At 41.5% G+C, this 21,806-nt stretch overlaps 1 protein-coding gene across 2 annotated transcripts in view; it reads right to left on the reverse strand.

The window, feature by feature from the left end:
* kirrel3l (kirre like nephrin family adhesion molecule 3, like) overlaps positions 1 to 19,920 on the reverse strand; it is a 30,160-nt gene extending 10,240 nt beyond the window's left edge. Inside the window, exon 1 of one of the 2 annotated variants that reach the window (XM_049024579.1) lies at positions 19,140 to 19,920. In XM_049024579.1, coding sequence (XP_048880536.1) covers positions 19,140 to 19,179 — 40 coding nt within the window. In that variant the 5' untranslated portion in view covers positions 19,180 to 19,920. Of the gene's footprint in view, positions 1 to 13,694; positions 13,711 to 19,139 lie in introns of those variants that run through there. The other variant, XM_049024580.1, reaches the window with a different exon arrangement.
* Between the last annotated feature and the right edge of the window lie 1,886 nt (positions 19,921 to 21,806).

Here is a 21,806-nt window from a genome sequence, read left to right on the forward strand (position 1 = left end):
ATGCGTTCAAGATCATAAGCCATCTTGCTTTTGGTTGTATTGTTAACAGTATGAATTTCAAGTTCTTTTGTACCATGAAAGAATCAGGCATGTGTACAAACTCTGGCCTCAAAGGTAAACATTCAAATCAATGTTCCTTTTCATGAAGTGAAATCTGCCTCCCATAGAACTTATTCAGCAAAGTATATAATGTGCCAAAAACCGGCTTCACAGACACCCATAGTTTGTTACAGTACAGAGATACTTTAAAAAGAACTCCTTGCTAGAAACAGAGGTGCATCAATCAAAAGAAACATCCACTCATGTTCCTTGTCCAGTACAGGGTTGTGGTGAACCTGAAGCCTGTATTAGAAAACATTGGGCACAAGGAGAAGGCACCATGAATGGGCTCTGGTCCATTGCCTGGCACACTCTCACTTGCCACGGGTAATTCAGAGATACCTGCTCACTCAACCAAGTGGCTTTTGGACTGTAGGGGGAGACCGGAGTCCCCAGTGGAGACCCGCTTACACACAGGGAGAACATGCATAGCTCCACACACCAAGCCATGGGTACAGAACAAACCTCCACCCCGGAGGTAAGGCTGCCCTCATATTAAACACATTTCCAAATGTAATGACTACATGCTATTTATTGTCAATGTAAATCCAGAAATGAAAATGCTGAAAGAGATACAGATGAGCCTAACAGCAGAGTTGGGATACAACCATGACAAAAAAATACACATAATAATAATTTTCATTTGACTTACAAATGTTTTGGATTCTCATCTCCGGGTAGTGTCTGGCTAACATTTTCTCATAATCACTAACTTACATTCAAAGCAAGAGGATCTGTTTAGCCCAACTGTAAAACACTTAGCTAATATCAGTATTAATTTCTTCAATGAAAAAAGCTGTAGGTTACGTCTCTCAATAGTCAACTTCCATTTACAATGTGAGCAACGTGGAAGCCATCCATTTCAAATTAGTAGTTAGCTAGCTGAAGCAACAAGGTTGGTGGAAAATCACCCCCAGGGATCCACAGAGCAGTCTAAGGGGATCATCAGAAATGTGTCAAAAAATGATTAAATGCATTAGAGAACTTCTCATTCACAAAAAAAAACCATCAACCCCCAAGCCAAAAATATTCAAGGGAGACCATTTAAATACAAAAAAGTGGGCTGTAAATTGGACTGACTTACATGAACACTACAGTGAATGACAAATTTAACTCTAATATCCCAACAGAACATTGTAATATTAACAATCCATCCATCCATCCATCCATCCATCCATCCATAATTTCCATAAATGAACCACTTATACAGTATAGGGTTGTGAGGAAGTTCTGCAACACAAGTGAATATTGTCTGATATTTCGTTTTACGAACAGCACAAGATCACAACCTTGCCTCAGAGAAAACCTGCATTCTAGGAAAAATGATCTACTCTGATATCCAGACCACATCCACGGGTTTCTGGCATTAGGAATTAACCAGCTAAATTAAGCCGAGCAAAGTAACTTCTTATGAGAGTTTTCACAAACATTTTATGTTTTCAGTGGCCAACCTTTTATCTCTTTGAAATAGGTATTAGTATTCATGACAAACGCACTTATCCCAGTTGCAAGCAAAACACTGAGTTCATTTGAAGTGAGGGAAGTATATTTCTATACAGTATAATAAAGTATGTGGTATAATTAGGAATGTGTTACAGCAAACCTAAAAGTTAAAACCTAAACAAATTATAATTTATAATTAAAATCTTCCTTGTGACCATATGGTATACCCACTCTGCTGAAATCATGCCTTTTGCCTTTGCCAGTATTACAAAATGGATGTTAAACAATCAAAACACCATTTGCCACACTGGGGGAGCCATCCATTAATGTCCTGAAAAACAACAGGAGCCTTTGGCAATACTCTGCCATTATTTCTCAGGAAATCTCTACTGTAGGCTTGCTGGTGAAAGTCCTACGACTTGGACCATAACTTAAACAACATATGTATGGTGTCTGATAAACAGGTGACAAATCTGTCCAAGGAAATAAGGAAAACGGAGAGCATGAAAGAGAGGGGGCAGGAGTTGAGTGGGGCGGTAACTCCTTTTCACAGAAAAAAAAGGCTTTCCCTCATTTTCCCCCTCTTACTTTCTTTGTGGTTAAATGTAAGAATAAGGACTAAAGAAAGATGAAGAGGGGGTCTATTCAGTGACCCTCGCCTACCCCCCCCCCCCGCCCAATTATTTGCTGGGCCTGGAGAACTTAAACAGCAAGAGTAGGAGGCCTCCCAAGGAAGAAAGCTGTGAAAGGAGGGCAGCATACGGTGGCTGGAGACGCACCATTGTCCCGCTGTCCCTGCGTTTTAATAGGCCTATTTATTTCCAATCAATCCGGCTAAATGTGAGTTTAATAGCTTTTCAATAGCAGTCTTTTCCCCAGAGGGGAAGCAGGATTTTCTCTCTTATTCACCGACACCCCCCACCCCTAGCTCTCTGTTTTTTCTTTCAAAGGTGCTCCATTGAAAAGGGGGCTTTCAAGCTCACTTGGCAGTGTTTGTTCGCCACTCAATTATCCACTTCATCTGGGCTATGCTGCTGAACCTACGATCCTAACCTGCTCACCCAAGACCCTGACCCCCCCCCCCCCCCCCCCCGCAACCCCTGTCCTTTCCAACTTTTCTGAATTTAACTAGCCACCAAATGGTCCCTGTCATAAACTGTCCATGCCGCAAACCAGTTTAGCTCCCATCTCTATACAACCGTATTCCATTCCAGTATGCATTTCCCTGCTTTGTTTAAGGTCTTTCTGTGTGTCAGTATGAGGTCCATGTTTCATGTGTTGTGGATCAAAGGACCTAAAACATGGCTGTCTGAGCTACTGGGCATTCAGAAGATGTTGGGATTTCTTTGCCATACATTAAACCCTGCTTACTGGTTGGCTGACCACAGTATTCTGTTCTTATGGCGAACTGTAATTTTTCAAATGCCTTTTAACTGTTCAGTGCTTTTAGGTGTTATTTTTACGGAAAGTACAATATACACATCAGTCACCAGCATGTATCCTGTTCCAATGTCTAAACGTCCAATGGAGATAATTCATTGCTGGTTGTTTTGGGAAACTGCACGCGTACAGTTGTGTAAATATTTCACTTGCTCACGGACAACAGCTACGCATACAAAGTCAGAAGAATATCAGTAATTCAGTATACTTACTGGAAATCTTCAGCAGAAAACATTTCAACTAGCTAATGATTAATTTAAAATTCCTTTAATACCTCCTAGCTGAATAGCCAATTCTTTAAGGATACATTAGCTGCTTAAATACATGAATAAATTTCTAATAGAGGAACTGAGATCAAGGCAGCCTGAGTATAAGGCATTGGGATGATGTGCCTGAATTGCACCTGATATTTTCACAGACACTTAGAGTACATCCCCTGTCTTTGAAAGCCAGGGTGAGTTTGGAAAGGACCTTTATGTACAACCTCTCCCTTCTGAGTCTCCTTCTGGAAATGATTTTTTTTTTGTTCAGTGTACTTCAAAAAGGCAGAATTGCACTGCATTTTTCCTCCCTTAGTAACAAGGTCAAAACATGCTCGGCCCAATATGCTTTAATCCGGATTTTAAAAAAACGGAACATCATTTTACTACGCTGGATGCATAGGCTGTGGTGGGGTGGGGCAGTGGGGGGCACAGCAGCAGAGGGCTGGGGGCCTCACACGTAAACAGAGCAGGCAAGTTAACGGGGACTGAAGGCTAGACTACATTATTTTCTCTGATACAGAGAATTTGTTAGCATGTCATATGATTGGAGTTAGGCATGGTAGGCTGTGTTTTCTAATCAATATATGCCGGCAAACGCAGTACCAGTTGTTTTCATTTTCTACACTGAGAGACATGTTTACAATACTAGGAAACGCATACAAACAGGTCTTTCCAATAATGGAGTCTGGGGCAACAGCACAGGGAACATAAAAGAACATTAATGGAATTATGGTAATGGGCAGGGGCAGCGTGTCACCTGCTATGTTAAACACTGAACTACAGAGAACTGTAATGTGCATCCAAATATGGCACTATGGCCCACCTCACTCATGGAGATTTCCTGAATGCATCATGCAGTTTTCTCTCAGTGACCCCACTTCACATGCCAGAGTGCTGAACCGATGGGTGGGCAGCATATTACAGAAATAATAGTTTTGGACTGAAGCTACTGGACGCTCATGGGAAGGAGATGGAAAGCATTTGACTGTTGGACTGGCCAGTCGAAGCATTCTGGTGATCTGGGTTTCTGTTCCCAGTTTTTGACTGGGGCTGGCGCTCCACCAGTTCAGTTCTGCAAAACCCATAGATGTCTTCAATATGTCCTACCCACAGAGATCTACTTAAGACCTTCTTTAATGCTTCTTCAAGGCAGGGACAGTTTCTATTTTAGGAGCACCAGAGCACTCGCATTTTATCTTTTCACTCCAGGGTCTTGCAGTCTTGCAAGGTCTTGGAGCACAAGTGCTCTTAAGTTGACTGAGCAGTTTACCCGGTGCGGTAATAATTCAGTGCATAAAAATAGAAAGTAGTATCTGGTGATATATTCCATCTGAGAATTCTGCAGACATGTGCGTACAGGCTTGGATTTTGCTTTCGATTCTACGTCTGAAAACTGGGAAACCGGCTGAACCAAAGACCCCAAATGGAGCAGACCCACTCCTCCAGTGCCATCCATTGTGCCAGGTTAAGATAACGCGAGTAAATAACATTGGCTCTCTCGGCTGGCTCATACTGAGAGGATTCATTGTCCTTGTTTCCATCAACTCCTTTGTTTCCCTCTCATTACTGACATGTGCATATGGGAGCGCATACGAGAGAAAGCTGGCTGTATTCGGTCCCCCTGTGTCTATCTTGGGGTTCGGCATGCAGAGCCTCTGTCTAATCACATTACAGCATTTCCTACAGAAGCTTACAGTGTGCTTAGAAAGTGAGAGCACACAGAGTCCATCCCCTCCAACTGTCTAAAGACTTATTTAGCATCCCGAGATGATATACTGAGACCAGGACCTCCTGCACTTACTGTTGATGGGAATATGTTAGGCGCTTTTTTCCTGTTTTTACCCAGATTTGCTATTTGGGCGCTCTCTCTCTCTCTCTCTCTCTCTCTCTCTCTCTCTCTCTCTCTCTCTCCTCTCTCTCTCTCTCTCAAAATCCAGGCAAATATTTCTTCTCTTTATTACCAAAAAGATTTGGTTTTGCTAGCTTGCAATGTTATCCTTAATAAAAACTGTGCCTTTCGACTGCCATGCCATGTGGTGCAATGACCAGTCACACCTAAGGTTCTTCTAGGCCTGGCCAGAGAAATATTTGCATAAGAAGAGAAACTGACCCTAGCATCTAAAATTCACAACCTTCCACCATTTCCCACTTCAGACTGAACTCACCTCCAGCTTTGTGTCCCTTACTGTCTACATGCTCCCCCATCCCGCAAAAACAGACATGTAGCTAACCATCCCCGCGACTCCTAGCAGTCATGATCCTTGAAATCAATGTGTCACTGCTCCTTGCAGAATTATGTAAGGTGCTGCTAATTGTTGATTTGCCTTCTCCATGGCTGTTGTGTCTCTCATCTCTGAGCTTCCTGTCGTCCATAGTCATCAGCTCCCTGCCGCTCTCCATCCTCCCCGTGAAAATCGCAGGGGTTCGTGTCAGCTTGGTCACACACACACACACACACACACACACACACACACACGCACGCACACACGCACACACACACACACCTGAACACGGCAAGCTGGGCCAGCAGAGGAAGGGATGAAACACTTATAATAAAATACAGGTGGGGATTCAAAAGGGGGGTAATGCATGATGGAAATGAAAGGAGGGCTATAATCTGGCCATCTTGTGTGTCGTCAGCAGGGGCGCCGTAAAGGGGGGGGGAGTTAGCATGATTCCAAGTTCCCCTGAATAACAGGGGCCCTAAAATTTCGGAAAATAACTGGATTTATCTGTATCGGGGGGCCCAATATGATATACTTTGATGGGCCCAAAAACTCTAGCAATGCTCCTGGTCATCAGCCCGGGTTCTGAAAATGCTGTGAATTTCGATTCAGGTTCAGTGTCAGTAAGTTCATGGCATCAGCGGCCCGGCGCCCATTTTATTTCCGGCTACTGACAATGGCTGAAGTAACAGTGGTGTGAATGGGAAGTGGGCTGCAGAGCACGATGCTGTTATCTGTGCATAGGAGCCATAGCGGCCAGCTGCCACACTGCACTGGCTGCTTCTCTCACACCGGCCTTGTGGCTGAGGGAGCTTCGTGCTCGAACCCTGCCAAACACTGCTCCAAGAACTCCCACTCTCCCCAGGCTGGCTCTCAGTGTCAGGGAGCTCCAGCGAGCAAGAGCATCGACCAGAGTCGTCGACCGAGAAAAGGGGCCCCGCAAAAAAGGGGGAGGGTGGGGAGGAGTTGTTTGTGTGCATCAGCCAGTTGGCTTGACGAGACGTTGATTGAGCCAACCTTGTCATTGCGCTGCTGCAAGCCCTCTGATATTTCCCTACAAGACGGCTACTTAGAGGCTCTGCCACTACCCCCAGTACCACCTGCCCCTCCCCCCTGCCCCCCACCCAGACACCCCACCCCCCGATTGCTCTCACACGTCCTCTCTCTCCCATGCTCTCCTGAGCTTGCCAGGGCTTTCAGTATAATTTACTATGCTTTTAAATCATTAACTCAAGCTGATTGCAAAAAACCAGGGTGTACTGTACGCGTGACAGCTGACATTTTGGATAAAACAACAGCATGGCAACATCTGAGAAGGCGACTGTTTGTAGACGCCGTAAAATAAATAAAGCAGACGTAAATATATTCCTGCATGCTCCCAAAGCTGCAATACAAGTAAACAGAACCAGCAAATACATGAAATATAAATTAAAAGTCCATAAAAAGTGGAAAGCATAATGTTAAAAAGTGAGCCCTCCTCTCTCAGAGGAAACAGAAATGAAAACAAAGGAATTCTCCACTTAGACAGTGCCACTGGGATTCTGGGCCCAACGCCCTGGGGCCTCAATTAATTTAGTCTGGGGATTTGCAACCTACACTTCTTAATTGAGCCCAGTGGAGGCGCCAGCGGCCCTGCTTGATAGGAAGCACTGCCTTTCATAATTAATATATTTTTCTTTATTATTATTAGTTTTTAATGAGTATAGTAATCTTGTAAATGTATGCATCTCATTACTACAGAATGTGCTTTCATCGCTATTGTTCCTCATAGCTGCTTGTATCTATAAACACAGAGAAAGAAACAGTTACTGCATCAGGTTGGAGCTGTTTTTTTTTTAAAATAAAAAAAGATGGGCTATGTGAGTGTCTCATTAGTCCTACTTAATGTGTGTGCTTTTTAAAGCTTAAAGGTTAATGTGGAACTGCCATTAATTCCACTGAAGCACATTTTAATTTGTTTTTTTTTTTTTTTGACCGTTCAGTTACATAAAGCAGTACTGGTGTGAACGTGTTCTGGAATGACTAAATATAATAAACTTTCTTTTTTTAATCCTTCTCCCCTCTGTGATCCCTCTCTTCTCCGCCTTCTGCTGCTACCCCTCACCTCTGTATTACTGAGACTCAAATCTATGACACGAACCTCCTGGTGATTAAAACAAATTGCCTCCCAGCCCCCCCAGGAGCGGTAGGGAGCAAAAAGAAACAATTGCGGGCTCCCCAGTAATCAAGGGCCGTCTGCTGCTACACCAGGCCGTCACGCCACCATTTATTAATCAATGTCCAAGGGAAAGTTTTAATTAACTGAATTTTTCACTCCTTTCATCAGATTACCCCATACTTGAAATGCTTAAAATCACTGAGTAAGAGTTTCCGGAACAAAAAAAGGAAAACCGTTACCTGCCGCCCTCGATACAATACATCCTGCTTTGCGTTGAGGGAAAACAGAAAAGAAACTCATTTCCTTACCTCCACCCCTTTACCATTGATTAGCAAAAGAACATAATTAGAGTAAAATGTAAAGTCAGGGCTTTTTGTTGGATTCCACTGCTTCCTCAAGAAAAGAATCAGGCTGTGATTAAAGAATAAATGATTAATGAGAGAACTAATTAATCAATTAATTATTAAGCGAGCACTGTGAATAAGAATGGACAAACAGGGAAGGAAGAAAGATAAGGGGAGAGAAACGGCCAGAATTTCAAATTATAAGCACATACTGAAAAAGACTGAAAGTTGTTTGTTCAATCCTCGGTCTCACTGTTCAGGATAAACAGCGGCACTTCCATCAATTCCTGTGCAGTCATGTATGTTTCCAAAGTCAGGAGAGTCCGCAGTCAGCCAGGCTCTGTTCATAGTGATGAAAGCAATATCTACACTTGATATTTACAGCTCGGGAGGCACATGTTGCATGGGGTATAAACACTGATCTGCTCTGCGACGGACTTGCGGCCAGCATCTGCTGCACTGGAGAGAGCTTCCCAGCTACCTCACAGTGCCATTTAAACTGGGGCAGCCATCAATCATTTACGACGTGCCATCGAAACTGATGCGGCGTGACCGTGTTTGATGAGACACTGCGTCTGATGTGTGAAATATGGTCTGTGACTGACTTTGATATAATATCACATTCCCAGTCAGGTTTGACCTTTTTTATAATATTAATCTCTGCAGTAAAATAGTATATATAGGTATGCACTTCATTTCGTTTCATGTGGTTTGGTTGGTTTTTGCTCTGGAATGTTACCTGACTGCACAGCAGAATGACAACATGCAGAATGTATTTTCCAGCTGGAGAGTTTTATTGGGCCCATTAAATTGTGGCATTTCTCTTTGGGGTACTGCATATGAATAGTTTGATCTTGAATGAAGAAGCTTCAGCCATCTATATATTTCTTGGCAGTTTGCTTCTTCCATTTGTAACAAGCCCTTAAATAATAGAAATAGAAAATGGAAATCTCCTGGGCAGAAAATAGCTGGCAGTTCAGCAGCAGTCGATGCTGCAACTCAGCATTAGCTGGGTATATCCTGAATGTGTTGTATAGCACATATTTCTGGCTCGGCTTCCTATATTCACAAAGTTGACTGGTGCTGTATTTTGTCTCAGTGATGGCATGGAATCAGGGATATCCTCATACTTCTGTAGCTCTGAATAGGCACATTGTCCTGCTGCTCTGCTAGCTTATTGAATCAGCGAACATATGGTGCCTGTAAGCCCTGAAAGGCTGCCACAGGCTGGTCCCATGACCCCCGGTCTTTCTCAGCCCCCTTGACTACTTAAACAGGGCTTGTGGTCTGATGAACTTAAACACTTCATTTAGCAGCCTGAAGTATGGAAGGCCTTGACCCCATTCATTACTTCATTCCAGGGTATGCATCTGTGTCTCAGTGCATGAGTATGTGTCCGTATATGTTACTGAGTTGGGAAGCATAGTAATAGGCACCTTCAATAATGTATACATCAAGAACGTAGAATGTCAACTGTGTAGTTAACATCTTACGAACCCATCTTGCCTGTTACTTTATATTTAAACACTACAGCAGAAATGTTCCATAGTGGAGACAGTGGCCTTGGTATCTGCATGAAAAATGTTTTATTAATTTTTTTTCCTAGGATAACACATCATAAAATATTCATTGATCCGGACTGGAATTGATAAATAATATCTATATATCTATCACTGGCCTCAGACACTTTAAGGTTATTGATCATTGGAGCACAGAGATGATGCCTTAAATTACTTTTTAGCCGCTGCTACTTCCTTTAGTAGAAAATGTGTAGATTATTAAAAAAATCCCAGTCACCCTGTTTGACATGCTGTTTGACTCGATGCTGTGCATTTTATTGCTTTTTCCCCCCACTAACGTAGTATGTTTGTTTTTTGTTTGCTTCTGTCCCAGTCCACCTCATTTCATTTGCCTTCCATCCCTCCATCCCGCAGACAGTCTTCATGTTAAACTCCTAAGTCTTTTTCTTGAGGGACGTTTCTTTTAAATCTTAATTAAAATAGACTCCCTACCCCAGCGTCTAATGGGCTCGCTGAGAGCAACTTAGAACAATCAGCTAATACAGATTAGATGTGGGAGAAGGGAAAAATTAAATCACGTAGAGGGGGAAATATGGAAAGCAGTCTCTCCCCCCAACACTATTCTTTGCTTGGTTTTGCCCAAAGCCCTGCCTTGACCTGTTGACATTAAGCCTCTCCCAAGATTAAGCTGGAAAATGGAGCTTCTGGTGTAGGTAAACACACAGCAAGAACAAGCCTTATTGGCTTTTAATTAACAGCAGGGGAAACATTTTAGGGGCGTGTCAAAATATGCTGTGGTATAACGGTAGGGTCACTAGAACTTCTTGTAAACAAGTACCCCGACCCGCACCCCCCACCAGCCTGGTCTCTCAATCCGTGTGCAAAGCTTTCATATATGTGCTCTGAGAAAGGTAAACAATTCTTTTCAAGGGGCTCCTTTGAGAGATATCTGTCATTCTACTTTTCCTGGTTAACTCTATTTTCTCCTTCTCTTTTACCATGATAAAGCTATGTCTATCCCCTAGATGCTGTTGTTTGAGATGTAAGGTTAAAAATTTATAGAAATACATGGGGAAGGAATGTCCAATATTAGATGTGTGATTATGTCATTGAGAGGGAATCCTTTTTCATGTATGGCTGAAACTGGCACTGGGTTTACTAAAATAACAAAAAAAAAAAAAATCAACAGGTTGCCAATTTGGCAGTGGAGGACCGCTGTCTGAGTGCGAACTTTCTCACTCATCTTCACAGAGTAGCCTTGCAGTCAGACCTGCTCCAGATGGAGACCTTGCTCTATGTCACATCCAGTGCTTGGCGCTAATTACGGCGTGAGGTAATTACCATAATGCGCCAGAGAGGAACCTGCCATCAGACAAGCAGAGGCTGACAAAAGCCCAGCCAGAAAAGAATCATCATCACCTCGGTACGCTCACAAAGTGCTTCATTAAATGGTGTGAAAGGACACGCTTGTAAACCTACGCACACTGGGCTTTTGTTATCTCTGAGTACTTTGGGCTTTTGCTCATTAATGGGCCACCCAGCATCAGAGAGTGCCTGTTTGGTGACAAAACCAACAGTCTGCTGTTTTATGTTTATATGTGTATTGTACTTCCAGCCAGCAGAACCAAAGACCCAATCCACATCCTTAAATCCTCCAACAGTTTTATATGGAGGCCATACCATATCGTTCATCATAAAGCCTGAACATGGACTTAGATTCAAAACCCAGTGAGTAACATGACCAAACCATCATTTCAAACTTATCCTCATCCTTCTCTGAAAAAGTTTTCAACCAAACCCAGAACATGAAATACTTGAAAACGTACCCTTTGATATTTGTGGAACAAAGAAGATGATGCTTTTTATAGAATTTCAAGACTATCCACCATTCTTTTGCACAGTTCAGATTTCCAATCTGTAGACAACTCCTTTATAAGCCAGTCGATGTAAGTTAGCCAGTGGTCTGCAGTGGCTGAAAGGCTAATCCTCCACCATGAAATAATTCCCTCTGCCTCCTCTGGCTCTGTGAATGGGCCCTTGAGCCTGCCTGATCGCTCATACACTTTGGTCATCTTTGTAAGTGGTCAGAGATTGAGTGGCTCCATTAAGATCCCATTTATTTTTCCTCTGACAAAGCACAGTGAAACAGGCACGCACACACACAGACACACACATTCACAGAGGGTATTGCAAGCTGGACATTAGCCTTCAAGTCCCTATAACTGAATAGAAGGGGACATTGTATGGGTTTCAAGACAGGAATATAAGCCATCAAAAGGGGCCACTTATCTGAGAGCAAGATCCAACGAGCAGGCCATTACACACAACACATGTAGAACTTTTCCTTTTACTCCACAAGGTGTAATTGTACATCCATTCCTGGGGTCTTATCTTCGTATTTTATCTTTCTTAACTTTCTGTTCCTGTCTAGAGAATCTAAGAAACCATGAAATCCCATTTTGATCTACCTATACATCTGTTTCTCTTGTTTTGTATACTTTTGCTTGTCTATTTACCAAACTTTTCTGCCCCTGTGTAATTATCTCAGAAATAAATTACCGGTCTCCCCAGCTTTCAAACTTCATTCCAACTCCTAAAATATAATGAGAACAATCATTACAAAGAAACCCTGTGATGGATGTAAGACGCCATCACTTCTCCATGTAAGCCACTTTCCAGCTAAACTGGGCACCCGACTTGCTGATAACAGCTCCAGACCAGATTCCACCCAGTCTTTTTGTTGACTGATCCTCTTGACTCCCCTGATTGACTGGAGGCCCATTTTCATGGGATGTCCTTTTGTTCAGTGCAGTGATACAGCAAGACAACTGCCTGGGATTCAAATCAAACGGTCAACATCCCGTGGAGAAATACTGCCAACTCTCACCATCCACACACACACACACACACACAAGTTTGTAATTATGTCTTTGTGGGGACTCTCCATTCATTTCTATGGGAAGAACCCTAGCCCCGACAATTTTGATATTTTTAGAATTTTGATTCCAGTTACAGATGTTTATGAAATTGAGTTATTGTCCTATTATGACGTGTTACTTTATTAGAATGCAATGAAAAGAATGAAAAGTAATGACACCATACTATCAAGATTATTCCTGTGTATGATCACAACCTTCTCTAAATACTCAATCAGTCCCAGCTTAAAGGACACTGCCGTTGGCCCTCTGAGTGAGACTAACCCCCCCCCCCCCCATCAATTTACTTGATTTCTGATGCTCATCTGCTACCTTTAAGGTTTTTTTTTGTCACAGAGGTGGTCATAAATGGAGATTTTCACCAGTAAGTGAAAGTCAGTCTGCCTCTTTCACTTCACTGTAATACAGTCATGCTACGTAGCTGCCTTTGTTTAAAAAAAAACAAAAACAAAGAAAAATATTTTCAGACCTTTGCTGCAGTTCTTGTTTAGGACTGTTTTGGATTTAGCAGGCCTGCCCAAAGCCCACCTCCCAAACACACACACACACACACACAGACACACACATGCACGCACACATACACAAGTTTGTAATTATTTCTTTGTGGGGACTCTCCATTCATGTCTATGGGGAAAACTCCATCCTCCAACTCTCAAATCCCAACATGACGGCCTTAACCCCTATCCAGCCCTAACCATGACCATAAGTAACCAAACAAAATATGATACTTTTGCCATTTTGACTTTTTTGCTTGCATTCACAGATCTTTGTAGGGACCTGAAAAATGGTTCCCACAACGTCCCCATACGGTCCCCATAAAGTAATATAACCCTAATCCACACGCACACACGATTGCACAGTCCACATTCTCATATCTTTATGGGGACGCTCCATTCACTTCCATTGAGACATAATCCCAACTACAACAATCTTAACTCTTAATCAGACCTAACCTTAATCATAAGTAAAATACAAGACAGCATGTTTAGTTTTTTGAATGAAGTCACAGGTTTCTGTCAAACTGAGTTTCTCCATGTGGGCATTCAAAAAAGTGGTCCCCACAACATCAAAATAACAGGTTTTTATCACAATGTGGGGACAGATGGCCCCTTCAATGTAACATATACATAGTCCACACACACACACGCACACACACACACACACACACACACACTTTTTTACCAGAACTCAGAATGACATAATGAGGTGGCAATCATGTTTGCATACTGAACTTGTCTGAAACTTGAAAGCTGAATAAATACTCACAGACTGACATGCACCTCTTGATGGCAAATTGGTCAATGTCTCTCAGAAAATCGTTCAGGGTGATTTTCAAAATTACCCTCTAAACTACCACAGTAATAATAAGATGGCTGCCATTTTCTCCCATTCCTCACCCTCTGTCTACCTTCAAAAGGAAAACCAAGCTGCCAGTCATCATAATTTTCAACTGAACTCTGAGTATCGCCTGAGCCTCCAGCACAGCTCTGTATTATGGTTAGGGGTTGAGTCATAATCACAATATTTGTACTTGTCCTCCAGCCAGATTGAACTGCCAGGAGGTGGTCCGTATTTAAAATAGACAAGGTTCTCAAGTCCAGGAGAGTGTGGGAATCCTCTCTGTTAGAGCTGCCTTTTCAGATGTTGCTATGCAAGCCCCAGTTCCTTTGAGTATACTCCCTTCCTGTGTAAACAGCGTCTAGTGTGATGTAGTATCAGTATATGTTCTAGCTAATCAGTTGGTAAAAGCGCATCTTATTGAAGAGGTAAAACCTACATCTCAACTAATCAGCCCTAGAGACCTAACTCCCATGACTTTGTAGATGCAACGTATAGTTGAAGGCATCGCAAAGGTTTATTTTCACCTTTAAATACAGAAAAACGGACCGAAAATACATGCAGGAAATTGCTGCCATGTTTAAAATGTGCTATATGTACAACTGATAGAGATGATCAGTCATATTTAGCAGTATAAATTTATCATGATCTCTTCATTAAGTTGAAGAGAAAATAATTGAAAATGTGTCACTGATAAAATTATTATTAATAATAATGTTTGCAATTCCGATGGATTTTGTTTATTACACAACTGAGTAGATTTTCTGTGCTCTGTATATACTCATGTCAACGTGTTACCCCAATAGTTCTGCCTTTAATATAAGGTTAAGGAATGGGGCTAGTAAAGATACCAGACACAAAGAAATTGCCCACCATATGAGATAAATTTCAATTTGCTGGTGGTTTCACTGCCTTGGTAATAGATATGAAATTCTTGTCTTGGGGGAGAGGAATTGATTGGAAATTAGAAACAAAGGTATCATTCTATGAGCTATCCTACATCTCTACTACTCTACTACATTTCTGCTGTATTACTTTTGTACTATTTATTTTTATTCTTTCTCATTGTTGTGCACATTTGACATCAGTGACAAAAAAGTAATGAGTATTTTTAAATTTTTAAATATTAAGATTTTAGTTCAACATTGTTGTATGATTTATTCTTAATCTCTAGTAAAAAAAATGTGTTTGAAGGAAAGAACAGAACAATAGAAGCTCAATGGCCACTGTATGAAAATGAAGGTCAATAAAGCAGACAACTGTTTTCAGTTGGGGGGGGGGGGGCAATGTGTGTATAAGGAGGAGTCTATGGAATGGTGGCCATCAATGGTTTCCCATCATCTGTCTCTGTTTACCCACATCTCCCCAGGAAGATGAGTTTCTCAGGTGTTAAGATAGAGACGGAGCAGAGAGGATTTAAAGCAAAAACAAATAATGTAGAAGTGGCCAGGCCATACAAACGGGCTTCTACAATGGAGGCCCATTGTGTTCACCTGTGCCATAAAAACACATCCAATGAGGTCTAACAGCTGATAACAAGACACATGACACAATGGCTTCTTCTTATCTGTTTACTTGAATAGCAAACCTGATTATAGAGAAATTGAACCCCCCATTGTTTCCTATCCTTCCTTGTCTGCCTATAACCTGGACCGAGGGGGTGCAAAAAACCTGAAGAAAATCAGGGAGTGGGAGGGGGGCTGTTGAGAATAGGCCACAGACAAATAAAAAGCCTTGGGGGGGTCATTCTTTACGGTTTGAAGGAAATGAGATCCTATCCATTGGCCTGGCAGGTCTTACACCAGCACAGAAAGGCCATTCTGCTTCGAATTCCTCCATTTGCTGCTCACCGTCTAATCATTAATGTCTGTGGAGGAAGACAGAGCAAGTAATTCTTTCAAAAGTGGTTAACTGTCTGGACACGGATGAGCATGAGAACAAAAGAATTATTGACTGAGAATTGAGTCATGGAATACCAGGCTACTAAGAAAATAAGTTATACATCAAAAATTGATCTACCGAATAAACAGGTATAAGAAGTACACCCTCCCCAGTAGTTGTAGCGCTTTTTTTCCCCAGAGAATTCCTGTGCATTATTTCGTTCATTGACTTAAAATATGTGTATAATAGTATTTATGTCAGGTGCATCTGTGGAAATCAGGTGCTGTTCTGAAATCAAAGTAGGCTAATATTCCTCCATATCTAAGCCATGAGTGCCAGCCTACTAAATAATGTACATGACTTGGCCAGGTTATGCTGTGTCTGCTCGATTGTGTGCCTGTCACCAGCTCATCAGCTCTGGATTCGCAGTGATGTCGTCCAAAGCTGGCCCTAATCTTTCGGGTGGGGGGGGGGTGGGGGGAGCAGTGGTGGCAGCTGAGGTTCTGCGGCACACTTCACCCTAAATAGATCAACCACACATCCCTGCTGCATGTCAGGTCAATCATGGCGTGGGTAGCTATCAGACTTCTGTCCCCAGCCCCAATCTGACTCTGGCAAATTCAAAGACCGTGTCTCATAAAATATGCACAGCTCCCTCAGCAAACCTCAAGAGCTGATTCGGTGCATAAAATATTTCCTGTGCTGATCACAGCATAGGCCCTGGACAAATCTTCGCTAATGGTTAAGGGAGGTAAAGCTATCAGTTTGGCAACTAAATACGTTGTGTGTGCATGGAGATGAGAAACAGAGCGTTGCTGTTACTTATGCCACCCATTTAGCTGGACAGCCTTACTCTGGCACTAATGTCTTACTGCCTCATAGTTTTGGCCGAAGTGAAAAAGTAACCAAGATTCTGGTGCTTAGTCTGCAATGTCACAGCCTCCAGTGGCAACAGGACTTCTGAATGGAAAAAAAAAAAACCTGTGATGTCTGCACACTCACTTTGAACTTGGTCCTGTGAGACTTAGCTACTCAAATCTAACGGTTCCAGAAAGAGCTCATTGAAGATTACTCAGAATTTTGATGTGGGCGCAATGGAAATCCTTGGGGAACCTTGGGACATTCAGAGAAAGTCTACTGTGAATAGGAAGAGTGGGGCAGGCAAGGGAATGCAGGCGGGTCTGCTGCATGTGCAAGGCATGACCCCTGAAGAGGTCTGTCCCAGGCAAATTTCAGTTTTTCTTATTCACTTCGATCAGACAGACAGAAGTGTTAACAAAAATGGGCTAGAGAGCATGATCCATAGAAACAGCTCCAAACCAACATCAACAATGCCTACATGGACGATGTTAGACATAAACTCACTTTCACAACCCTTAGAAACAGAATATTTATGCATATACATGATTCATTAAACTCCCTAATACGTCACAGACGAAAAGAGTAAGAAAGCCTAATAGGCTACTGAAAGTTTGCTTGCTGCTGTGTTCAAGAAACTAAGTTTCAATAGAGGAGCGTGTGGTTTCCCTGGAGAACTGCGCGGCACTTTCTTCCCCCCCCCCCCCCCCACTAACTGTATTTCCAATTTAGTTTGCAGCATGCATTTCATTAGCATTTCTCTTTTTTCTCCTACACGGAGTGTGGGTGTTGGTGCGTCGGGCTTGTATATTCTGATTTAGCATTTAAATTTAATTACAGCATTTCCGACGTGTCAATATCCCAGTCCCATTCATCAAAAGAGGAAAAAACCACAGCTTAACAGCCAATAAACATTTGTTTTTTAATCCATTTACTGAAGCGTCCACCGAACGCGCCTTGCTTCGCTCCTTAATTAGAAAAATAAACGTTTGTGTCTTGAAGACTGGGGGATGTAAATCATTTTGCTCAAATTCGTCATTAACCAATTCTGACTGATACAATAGCTTAAAACAAGAATAAAAGAAAGAAAACGCTGCCATGCACAAAACATCCGCAACCTCAAATATGTCCCATTAAATACAAAGAAAGATAGGAATCTTTTGCTTAAATTGACCAGTAAAGAACTGATTATGTCGATACATAAGCTACATCATTCAGTTATTGAATATTAAATTATTAAATACGCCTTCATTGCGATTCAGTACGATTGACCGCAATAAAACAAGACTTTCATCTATCAGTTGAGCTGATCATGCATAATTACCCATCGATAGTATAATTAATTTAAGCCTTTTATGTTATAAAGCTAGGTATCCACAAGGTCATTTTTTTAACACAGCATCTAATTTGTATCTGATTTAAGCGCTCGTACCGCAGTGTGCATTGTTGGTACCTGGAAATGGCCAGACAGCTGCCAGTACCTGTACAAAACAAGCAAAGAAAGGAAGACAGACGGACGGACGTAGACTAGATAGATAGATAGATAGATAGATAGATAGATAGATAGATAGATAGATAGATAGATAGATAGATAGATAGATAGACATGCTTTGCCATAAACAAGTTGTATAGATATTGCGGATACTTTTCCTATAAAGGAGCACGCCACACCGCTAGATGAAACTGGTAGATTGGGCGTTTCGAGAGCCGCAATGTGTGATTCAGCCAACCCAAAGTACAATAACAGTGGCCATACGACTTCTGTTACCTTCGGAGAACTTGCATTGCCCATTTATTTTGCGCTCAAGTCATTGTAAAGCATAGCTTGATTTGAGTACGGCTATAGCGAAAAGTAGTGAAAAGCGAGTAGAGCCATTCTTTTGAAGAATTCCCATTGAGGGCTACGAGTAAAACGGATAAGTAATTCGAGCACTTACGATCCGCCGCTCTCTGTGTTCCTCTACAATAACGCATGGAAGTACCGTGTAACTATATTGGGGGAGCACCTTCCACTTCATTTAATTTTGGGAAAAGATGGGAATCGCTGGCCCTAAAACTTAATAAGAACGGGAAAATGCACAGTATTCTGACTTTGACATCAGAGAAATTTTCGTACTGTTTTACATAATGAAATACTTCGCCGTAAACGCAAAAATAATTGATCCGATGCCGCGATGAAAACCGTCCAACACTCGTTCTTATTTAACTGTTTAAAGTTGCAGATCGGAAGGTGCACATGTGTTGTTTCACGATAAAGCACTTCTATACACAGGATGTGTTCTTCTTAAAATTAAATGTTAAGAAAATAATACTAATAGCACATTTGTCCCTACACTTCTGCTCCTCGTTTAATTAGTTATTTGACGCAATGCCACTGAAACAATAAGTCGTTTTTGGGACCTTTTAAATCATTTGTATGCCAGAATAGAATGCATTAATTTGGAGTAGAAACGGAATTCGACATGGCACTATTGTCGATACAGTCCAGATTTTTATCCTACATGATCTCTTTTCAGTCAACACGTCGCAGTGTGTTTTGACGCAGCGCTCCCAACAATGAAAGATGAACATTGCGTGATTTATTCCGGCAACACCATGTAGCGTCTTCACTTGTTTTGTTGCGATTTTTCTTACCTGCTATCATATGGCAAAGGGCGACCAAAAATGTGAACATTTTGTCCCTAAGCCTCCGGTTGAGCTGGCTTCCGTCTGGCAAAGTGTGATAAGGTGCAATCGCGTTTTCTTCTGATGCGAGTCGTAATAGATACAACAGACCAAGGTGTTTTCCCCAGTTTTCTTCAGTGGGTGATTTGAACGTTTGCTTTAAAGAGTAATGATATGGAAAAGCTGTAAAGTTAAACGACGTTGAGATCGAGTTTTTAAGTTTTCCAGTCAGTCTGTCGTGGGAATTGTATTCCGTAGTTTACGTTTCAATATATATTCTGTCAGATGTTTTCAATGTCCTTTTTTTCGGGAATCCGATGTTTTAATAATCGCAAAGGTATATCTATTCTTCAAACTAGACATTCCTTCTGTCCTTTTCAAAAACAGTGTGTATGGCACATCATTCTGTCCTTCTTAGTGTTTTCTTCAACCTGCGCGTCTTTCTTGAATGTGCCGCTGAACAGCGTCTTGCCTCCCTGCAACTCAGCCGTGTTGCATTTCAACAATAAATGTCTTGTGAAGTTGATCTCTGTGTTATTCTCTCTCACACACACTCTCTCCCTCTCGCTCTCTCCTCCAGCACGCCGTTTCTCTGTCCCTCACTCTTTTTGCGGTCCCTGCTGTTTTGTCCTGTTACGACCTGCTAGAGGGATAATCCAAGCTGACAATCATCAATCATCTGTTCGGGATCCTTCCGATTTAAACATGTCAGGCTTTTTAAACGGAGAGCCGCTTTCAAGAGCACTTATTCATTGAGAAATGAGGAAAACCACAAACAACTGTAGGTTGGCCGGGACCCCAGAGGGATATCTATTGGTCAGTTTCCTTGGCGGGGCTAAAGCAGAGGGAAAGGAGGGAGTTTGGCGGGGGGGGGGGGGCACCCCAATTTTTAAATCATGTGAGCGACCAGATTAATAGGCTACCAATATGTAGTGGATGGCTATATGTCTGGTAAATTCTTATAAAGCCTGAAGAAATTTGTCAGGAAATATATATGTACATATGGTAAAATTGCTTAAAAAACACCACTTTTAAATATGGAACATTACATTGTAGATTTTCTTAATTCAGGCTACTACTGCAGAACTGGTTATAAACACTAGAATTAGTTTTGCTTACACATAATAGAAACATTGTACAAGGAGGTTAACTAGTATATTTAGTTTTGAGTAACCCTGACCACATAAGTTACCTAAAATGCATCTCAAACTAACGACCAGGTCTCCTGTTTATAATGGAAATGTTCTTGTAAATATTTTATGAGGTGTAAAATATAATTGCAAATTATTCCAATTACAAGTGATTGTCTTTTGTAGAAAATATATTGCCTTAAATTTGACCTGAAATTGCACTAAGAATTGGCTGCGAGCTGAGCTTAATCAAATTCAGACTACAGAAGTCACAACTCAGCGAGCTGAGCCACACAGTGATTGATATGAAATGATGAAATCCATGTAATATGAGAATTACAACACATGAGGAAGTCTGCTAACCGTTTTACTCACCATTTTAATCAATTTCACCACAATTCCCATTCTGTGACAGGAGTACTTTGTGTGGTAGTTTCATAGCTGGCATAATAGGTTGCGGGACACAAAATTTACTGGTTTTAATTAAATATGCCGTGTTTTTGTCAGTTTTCCCATGCAGGTTCTGAATTGAACAGAACATTGCATCCTCTGACTAAGACTTAAAATACTGTTTAAGTTCCTGTTTTATTGGACTTTTGAGTTGAAAGCCACAGGTGTGTGACCCATTACTTGTAGTCACGAGCTGATGTGATAAACAGCTTGTTTAAAAGCTTTGCAGCAGTCGTAGCGATTAAATGGCCTTTACACCAGCTGGTTTGTGAAGTGGGGGGTGGGGGGTGGGTCACTGAAAGGAGAGGGAATGGTCCTGAGAGACCATATAGGGAAGTGCAGCAGAGTGGCTGTGTCACACAGCAGAGCTCTGTTTGATGTCTGCCACAACATGGTGGCCCCAATAACTCTCACAGGCAACCCTACCACACATAACAGAGAAAAGTTAAGGGGTCATTTGCATGGTTACTGCCATGCAGATAAGTAAAAAACAAAAGTTATGAATGAAGTTTTCACGCAACCACTTTCTGTGGGGAATAGAAATAACTTAAGAAAATATCATCTTAGTCCTTATTTGACCCGGGGTCAATTAAAAATATAACAACAATATCTGCCATTGCTGGAGCAGTGTTTGAAATCACATTTTGGATTTTTTTTCTTGGTATAACATAACACAGATGGCATAGCACAATAGCCACAGAAAAGCAGACCATATTACTGTTTTTCCAGAATTATGCCAAACAAGAATGAAGTCGAAAGTCGATGAATTCGTTTTTGTTTTGTTTTGTTCAATTATTAATTAAAACAGAGATAAATGGTTGGACTTGCGTAGTTAAAATCGTAATATTGCTTTTACAACAATTACTGAAAACCCTTGCTCCCAAGGGGATTGTTATTTTTTTATAAACAAATAACAACATTCATAATATTATTTGATAAGACTTTATAATAACAAGCTTCCAGATAATATTGGAATATAATGTGAAAATTAGTAGAAGATGGTCTTGATAAGTCCATGAAAGCTCCCGGTATGGGTATTACAAAAAGTTATAATGGA

This window comes from Brienomyrus brachyistius, chromosome 9 (assembly GCF_023856365.1).
Source record: "Brienomyrus brachyistius isolate T26 chromosome 9, BBRACH_0.4, whole genome shotgun sequence".
NCBI lineage: Eukaryota > Metazoa > Chordata > Actinopteri > Osteoglossiformes > Mormyridae > Brienomyrus > Brienomyrus brachyistius.